This window comes from Neophocaena asiaeorientalis, unplaced genomic scaffold (assembly GCF_003031525.2).
Source record: "Neophocaena asiaeorientalis asiaeorientalis breed wild unplaced genomic scaffold, Neophocaena_asiaeorientalis_V1.1 scaffold1005, whole genome shotgun sequence".
Taxonomy (NCBI): Eukaryota; Metazoa; Chordata; class Mammalia; order Artiodactyla; family Phocoenidae; genus Neophocaena; species Neophocaena asiaeorientalis.
Genome location: NW_020175203.1, coordinates 14,664 through 22,790, shown reverse-complemented (window position 1 = coordinate 22,790; position 8,127 = coordinate 14,664). Strand labels below are relative to the sequence as shown.

The following is an 8,127-nucleotide window of genomic DNA, read 5'->3' as shown; positions in this document are numbered from 1 at the left end:
CAGGGGACATGGATTCGTGCCCCAGTTCAGGAAGATCTCACATGCCACGGAGCGTCTAGGCCCGTGAGCCATGACCACTGAGCCTGCACGTCCGGAGCCTGTGCTCTGCAACGGGAGAGGCCACAACAGTGAGAGGCCTGCGTACTGCAAAATAAATACATAAATAAATAATAAAATCGAACCATCAACTAAATGTTTCTTTTCCACATTTTTTCTCCTTAATTCATATAAAAACAGCCTTAGGATATCAACAATCATATTGTGGTTCCTATACCAGCATTATGACATATTATATTGACTTTCTATAAAAGAAGTTTAAGATTTTTCTACTTAACAGTTTTCAAAGTGATGCAGTAATTTGGGGCATGAAGCAATGTGCATTTCTTAGGATGTTTGGGTTTTGCTTCCTATTCCATATGTGTAATTTGTAGAGAAATTGCAAAGTAGCACCTAACAAGAGGAAAATGCCATTGACTAAAGATGGAATCTTTTGGGTAAAAATCATTCCACATTTATGGAAGAATAAAAGACTAGTAGAATCAAAAATTGAAAACCTGTGCTTCTGAGAGAAGTTCTGTTCAACTGTATCTTTTACAGTGTGGATTCTTGGAGTTCAGAGGTGTTGCTTGAATTTCTTGTCTAAAGGCCTTCAGAGTTAGATCCACTAGAACTATACCCATTCACTCCTTATTCTACTTTGGCAGTCTACTTAATATTCTTTTCTCAGCAGTAGCAATATCTGGTGGACAGTATATGAAATATTTATGTTATTCCTTGTTTAAAAGTATAAAATAATATGCAATAATGAAAAATATTTCAATGTCACCTGAACTTTCAGAGCCAACTGTATTCCTTTAATCATTAATTGTAAATTACATTTAGCTTTTGTGACTTTAGGTAACTATAAAGGCTGAGTAGGTACAGGAAAACGGCATTATAAATTAGGTAATAATAGGTGATTCATTTCTCTAAGCTTGTTTAGCTGACAACCTAAATGAAAAGCATCTTTATACTGCTGTGACTCCAAAAACAATGAAATTGGCTGAGAACTGAACATTATATATGAATGAAGTAACCTCACAAAAAAATGGCCCCAATCTTTTACTAGCAACCAACTAATGTGAATTACTTGTATTTTATGAAACACTAACTACATGTGTGTTTCAGATGAGTTAAGAAAAACAGGTGTTGACTTGTATTTCAGGGCCATCAAGAAATGGGGACCTGGATTTTGTTTGCCTGCTTTCTGGGAGCAGCCTTTGCTATGCCTGTGAGTATAAAGCAATGCCTAATTCCACAAGCTTGGAAATAAACATCTGCCACACATTTGGTAAACTTCAGGGTTTAGAACAGGATCATATGTCCTCAAATGTCTCTGTGTTTAAGAAACTCTTTGAAGAGCTTCTTATAAAAATATAGATTCCCAGATGCCTCTGCCAAAGATTCTGATTCAGTATAGCTGGGGTGGGGCCCAGTGCTCTTCATTTTAACAAGCACCCAGGAGATTTCTATTGAAACAATTAGCTTATAAATATCATTACCCATCTCTAGCTGGAAGAAATTTTGGAAGGGACTCTTGAAAGGCCTTCAGAGTAAGTAGTTAATCAGCCTTAGATATATACACAAAAATACCAGTTTTATATGAAATCCAGTTTCTTACAAGTCTGTAAATATTTTCCTGCTCTCCAAACTGCACTGCTCTTATCTTTCAGAGGGTTAGATTTCTGTGTTAGGAATTCCCTTCTTGAACAACCTCCCTGTTCTCAGAGGCCTCATCCTTTTCGTGCATATGCACATGACTTACATGTTGTTGTCCAGAACCTTACCTATGTCCAATATATAAGTATATAGTTCACATTCAAATGTACCAAGGATGAGGAAGTCTGACCAATTCTCTGTAAACATATGTACCTAAGGTCAAAAAGGTTAGATCACATGTCAGCAAAGCAGGCTCCATTTGCATTCAGAGGCCAGTAAATCTTGAGTATCTATTTCCTCTCCTCTCATACCCACAAGACCAAGATTCTGTGCTCTGCCTTCCTGAAATCCTGCATTGTGGCAATTCCTAATCCCCTGAGGGCCCCCACATTACAAACTCAGTCCTTTATCTCCTCTTCAATTTAACACTCCTACTCTCTGAGGGTTTATATCCAGAATATAGAGGAAAGGCAATTAGCTGACTATAATAATTCACACTCAGATGAGAGGAGTAAACCCTCTTATGAAATATGAGCATTTCAGGAGAATAGAGCCTTAACTTGCTGGCTGAGGAGGATGATCTGCATGATTCTCTCTCCTCTCCATCTCCTCAGCACCAGGGCCAAACAGAATTCCACAATGCAGATATCAATAACTTGGCCTCCACTTTTGACAAGACAGACAGTCCTGGTTTAGACAATTATTCAGGTTGTTTTTAATTTTGAACTTTTAATTTTTTCTGCTATAAGGACAGTGACAGAATAATTTTTTTTAAAAAGCCTAAGCTTCATAAATCAATGGTTTCATTTTCCATGGGATTTAGAATGTTTCCACTTTACCACACCCATCTTGTTTTCACATTCATCAAGATATCACACAGAATTTTTGTTGTTATTGCTGTTATTTACTTTGCATGCAAATTATTAGTAATCTCTTTGGTACTTAAGCACTTATCCACCTCCTGATCTATAAGGGAAGGTTTGTGAGACAGTTCTCTTCTTCTTGGTGTTTTATAATTGTATAAGAGAAACATATCGCTCTTCCCAACGTGGAGTGAATTTCATCAAGAAATGAAATGATGGGTGAGATAGAGTAGGATTAATTGACAAATGTTTATGGAGGGGTGTCTGAAGATTACTGGAGGTTAAATGTGGCTGCTTTCTGCTCCCAGGTTATTTAGTTGTTCTGGACCTCTTTAAAATAAGAGGGCTCCTCTCCTACACAACGTACCTGTTCAAACTAAAAGCAGATCTCAAATATATTCTGTACTATATAGATTTTTTTAAAGTAGCTTCATTCTCTCTTAATGTGAAAATTGCATATTGACTTAATATATTCCTCTCTCGCTCTCTCTCTCTCCTTCTTTCTCTCCCTCTCCCTCATTCTTTTTCTTCTCCTTTCCCCCTCCCTATAAAAGCTACCACCTCATCCTGGGCACCCTGGTTATATCAACTTCAGATATGAGGTAATTTTTCTTTTTACTAATTTTGACCATTGTTTGAGTTAACAATGCAGTGAGCTCTGTAAAGAATAGTGTGTTGATTCTTCATTCAAGACGTTTCTCAGTCCCACTCTTTCAGTTCTCACTACAGTTTCTCCTCCTTATATGGCTATAAAATTTATCCATCATGAACTACCACTCAGGGGAACTGCACAGTAGAGCAGAAATGGACTCTGGCTGAACAACTTTGTTCTATACCAGCCTGTGAAACATGAGGAATCAGGTAAGTTATTTAAGATCCTTTCCAATTGGAAAACTAATTCTAAGGTGTTCATACTCTATGCATCTCCGTCATTTGTCTTTACTGAAATATTAGTGACCAAGTGGTCTGTGAGACATTCTGCAGAGCAATGGAAAGCATGAGATTTCTGGAAATCGGGTTTGAGGCCCTCCTCAACCCCATACTAACCATGTGACCTTGGGCAAATCATTTTCTCTGTCTAGAACTTTGGTTTCTTCATCTGGAAAGGGAAATAATACTCACACTTCAAAATATTATTTGAGGAGCAAAATAGTTAAGCAATATAAAAGGTGCTTTGTTAAGTATAACTTGAACAAGGTTAAGAATTGTTTATTTTATTGATATCAGATGCTGTACTACTACATGAAGGAGTCCCTGGGCCTGACGTGAACTGAATACAGTTTAGAAAGGAAGGAAACTCTTCCTTCTTTCATAAGTTCAAATGACAATCTATGAGCTTGTTTACTCATACAAACTGAAGAAAAGTGTCAAAAAAAGTTGAGGCAAGATTTTCTGTTAAACTTTAAAAAGTTGACATATTTGACTTGAAAACCTGTGTTTCTAGGATGAAGGACAGTGTTTCTGCCTACTTTATCTTTTTCATTGTGACATCAAATCAAAAAAGTATATAATTAATGTTATATGACATTAATTTTCCATTTTGTTTTTCTCTTGCAAAGAGCAGGAGCCAGGGAATTAAACAGACTTACTACTTTTGTAACCTCTGTCAAGCTCATGTACCTCTTTAACTCTCCATGACCTTGTCTGTGAAAGTGAGGGTGAAGATACTTGCCTCAGAGTTTGTGAGAAAACATGAAAAATGTGTGTCATGGATGTAAGGTAGAACCTCACATATAGGAAGCACCTGACAAATGTTTACCTTTTTCTCTCTTCCATAGAACTCATATTTTCGGGTTGTCTGTATTGACAGGACTGCATTAGTGAGTCCTTGTTTCACGTAATTAAATTAAAACAAATGTATTCTAATGTCCCTTTCTCCTAAGGTGCTTACCCCTCTGAAGTGGTACCAGAACATAATAAGACACCCAGTATATAGATGTTTTTATTCTTTATTCCCTTAAAATATTAAGCATGCATTTCAATTCCCTTTTAAGTGAGGTAAGATATCTATGCCACATGTAGACACTAATGGGAAATCTAGTTGTAAAAGGTCATATCTGTATACACAGTGTATACAGGAAAAAATGAGTAAGTGTTAATATTGTCACAATGACAAAGAAAACATTGCTACTTCTCCAGCTGGGAGTGTTGACTGAAAAAAAATGCAGAACATGAGTGTGTATTTTGGTGAAGGAGGAGTACATGCAATCAAGCACACAGTGTTTGTAGAAGGTTGCTGCTAGTCATGAGGAGCAGACATGAAGGATTTTAGTGCTTTTCTAGATGTGAGGAGATTGAAGAATTGGGCTCATAAAATTTTCTCCTGAAAATAGCTTACCATCTGAAAACCTGTTCTGCCAGTTTTTCCCAGAACACAGAGTGGCTCATTCCTGATCTCCACCCTGAAATTATTGCAGGGGGTGTTGAATATCAGAAACTGCAGTGGCTCATAATTTAATCCTTGTAGAAGCAGATGGCAAGTGACAATTTGTAGGTGACAGATGTCAATGGAGCTGATGGTAAACCTGACTCTTTGTTTCTCACCAGTACCCATCCTACAGTTACAAACGCATGGGTAGCTGGCTGCACCACCAAATCATTCCCGTGGTATCCCAGCAGGCTGCCCTGCAGCCTCATCACCACTTCTCCATGGTGCCAGCCCAGCAGCCTGTGGGCCTCCAACAAACCATGATGCCAGTTCCTGGCCAGCACTCCATGACTCCAAGCCAATTCCACCAGCCACACCTCCCTGTGCCCTCCCAGCAGCCCATCCAGCCGCAGCCTCAGCTGCCTCTGCCTCTGATGTTCCTATGCAGCCCCTGTCCCCCAGGCTTCCTGACCTGTCTCTGGAGGCTTGGCCCGCAACAGACAAGACCAAGTGGGAGGAGGTGGTGAGTACACCATGAAGTCTCTGCAACACCTATGAAAATGGTAAAGCAAAATAGCCCCCAGAATTCTCAATTCCCACACAATCCAAGGCCTAAAGTTTCAGTAGTTATAGTTCAATAATTCTTAACCTTACATACATTGTAACTTTATATTATAAATGAACTTGTTAATCTATGTGACATTTATTGTGGGATAAAAATCTACAATTACTTTGAACTCTAGCTATAATATGAATTATTGTAATACATTCATTTTAAGGACAACAGTTCTCCTTATCTTTCAATAGTTTGACTAGCAATAGTGGTCTACCATTACACAGAAATATATAAAAAGAGTATTTTGGGGCTTGAGGAGATGCAAATATTAAACAGCTTAAAAAATGATAGTTGGAAAAACCCTTTAAAGATATAAAGGAGAAAAAAAAAGATATAAAGGAGGAGTTGCGGAAGATGGTGGAAGAGTAAGATGTGGAGATCGCCATCCTCCCCATAGTTACATCAGGAATACATCTACATGTGGAACAACTCTACAGAACACCTACTGAACGCTGGCAGAAAACCTCAGACCTCCCAAAAGGCAAGAAACTCCCCACGTACCTGGGTATGGCAAAAGATAAAAGAATAAACAGAGACAAAATGATACGGACGGGACCTGCACCAGTGGGAGGGAGCCGTGAAGGAGGAAAGGCTTCCACACACTAGGAAGCCCCTTCATTGGCGGAGACTGCGGGTGGCAGAGGGGAAAGCTTTGGAGCCGCAGAGGAGAGTGCAGCAATCAAGAAGCCTGTGTGCAAGCGCAGCTCACTATCCACACATCTCCTCCTTGGAGACTGTGCAACCAGCCACTGCCAGGGTCCCGTGATCCAGGGACAACTTCCACAGGGGAATGCATGGCATGCCTATGGCTGGTGCAACGACATGCCTCTGCCACTGCAGGCTTGCCCCACTTCCAATCCCCTCCCTCCCCCCAGCCTGGGAGTGAGTCAGAGCCCCCAAATCAGCTGTTCCTTTACCCCATCCTGTCTGAGTGGAGAACAGATGCCCTCAGGCGACCTATATGCAGAGGTGGGGCCACATCCAAAGCTAAACCCTGGGAACTGTGGAAAGAAAGAAGAAAAAGGGAAATCTGTCCCAGCAGCCTCAGAAGCAATGGATTAAATCTCCACAAACAACTTGCTGTACCCTACATCTGCAGAATACCTGAATATACAACGAATCATCCCAAATTGAGGAGATGGACTTTGAGAACAAGATATATTATTTTTTCCCACTTTTCCTCTTTTTCTGAGTTGTATGTGCATGCTTCTGTGTGAGATTTTGTCTGTATAGCTTTGCTTTCACCATTTGTCCCTAGGGTTTGGTCCATCTGTTTTTTTGTTTGTTTTTTTTTTTACTTAAAAAATTATCTTAATAATTATTTTTTTCTTTCTTATTTAAATAATATCTTTTTTCACTTACTTTATTTTATATTTTATCTTTCTTTCTTCTTTCCTTTCTTCCTTCCTTTCTTCCTTTCTTTCTTTTTCTTTCTTTCTACATTTTCTCCCTTTTATTCTGAGCTGTGTGGATGAAAGGCTCTTGGTGCTCCAGGCAAGAGTCACTGCTGTGCCCCTGAGGTGGGAGAGCCAACTTCAAGGCACTGGTCCACAAGGGACATCCAGGTTCATGTAATATCAAATGGTGAATATTTCCCAGAGATCTCTGTCTCAACACCAAGACCCAATTTCACTCAACGACCAGCAAGCTGCAGTGCTGGACACCCTATGCCAAACAACTAGCAAGACAGAAACAAAACACCACCCATTAACAGAGAGCCTGTCTAAAATCATAATAAGTCCACAGACACCCCAAAACACACCATGAGATGACGTGTCCACCAGAAAGACAAGGTCCAACCTCATCCACCAGAACACAGGCACTAGTCCCCTCCGCCAGAAAGCCGACACAACCCACTGAATGAACCTTAGCCACTGGAGCCAGACACCAAAAGCAACGGGAAATATGAACCTGCAGCCTGAAAAAAGGAGACCTCAAACAGAGTAGGATAAGCAATATGGGAAGACAGAAAAACCAACAGCAGATGAAGGAGCAAGATAAAAACCCACTAGACCAAACAAAGAGGAAATAGGCAGTCTACCTGAAAAAGAATTCAGAATAATGATAGTAAATGTGATCCAAAATCTTGGAAATGGAATAGAGAAAAAGCTACAAACATTTAACAAGAATGTAGAAGAACTAAAGAGGAAACAAGCAATGATGAACAACACAATAAATGAAATTAAGAATACTCTAGAAGGGAACAGTAGCAGAATAACTGAGGCAGAAGAACGAATAAGTGACCTGGAAGATAAAAAGGTAGAAATAACTACTGCAGAGCAGAATAAAGAAAAAAGAAAGAAAAGAACCGAGGACAGTCTCAGAGACCTCTGGGACAACATTAAAATCACCAACATCCGAATTATAGGAATCCCAGAAGACGAAGAGAAAAAGAAAGGGATTGAGAAAATATCTGAAGAGATTATACTTGAAAACTTCCCTAATATGGGAACGGAAATAGCTAATCAAATACAGGAATCACAGAGAGTCCCATGCAGGATAAATCCAAGAAGAAACATGCCAAGACACTTATTAATTGAACTATCAAAAATACAAAGAAAAAAAGTGTATATATATATATA

At 39.3% G+C, this 8,127-nt stretch overlaps 1 protein-coding gene across 1 annotated transcript; it reads left to right on the top strand.

Moving 5' to 3' along the window:
• Positions 1-1,216: 1,216 nt before the first annotated feature.
• On the top strand, positions 1,217-5,452 carry LOC112413323 (amelogenin, Y isoform-like; the record flags this gene model as incomplete). Its single annotated transcript, XM_024765250.1, is given in 6 exon segments — positions 1,217-1,270; positions 3,116-3,163; positions 4,340-4,381; positions 4,445-4,489; positions 5,109-5,358; positions 5,361-5,452. Coding segments are annotated over 6 exon segments (531 nt in total), but the record flags the coding sequence as incomplete, so codon positions are not given.
• Positions 5,453-8,127: the final 2,675 nt, after the last annotated feature.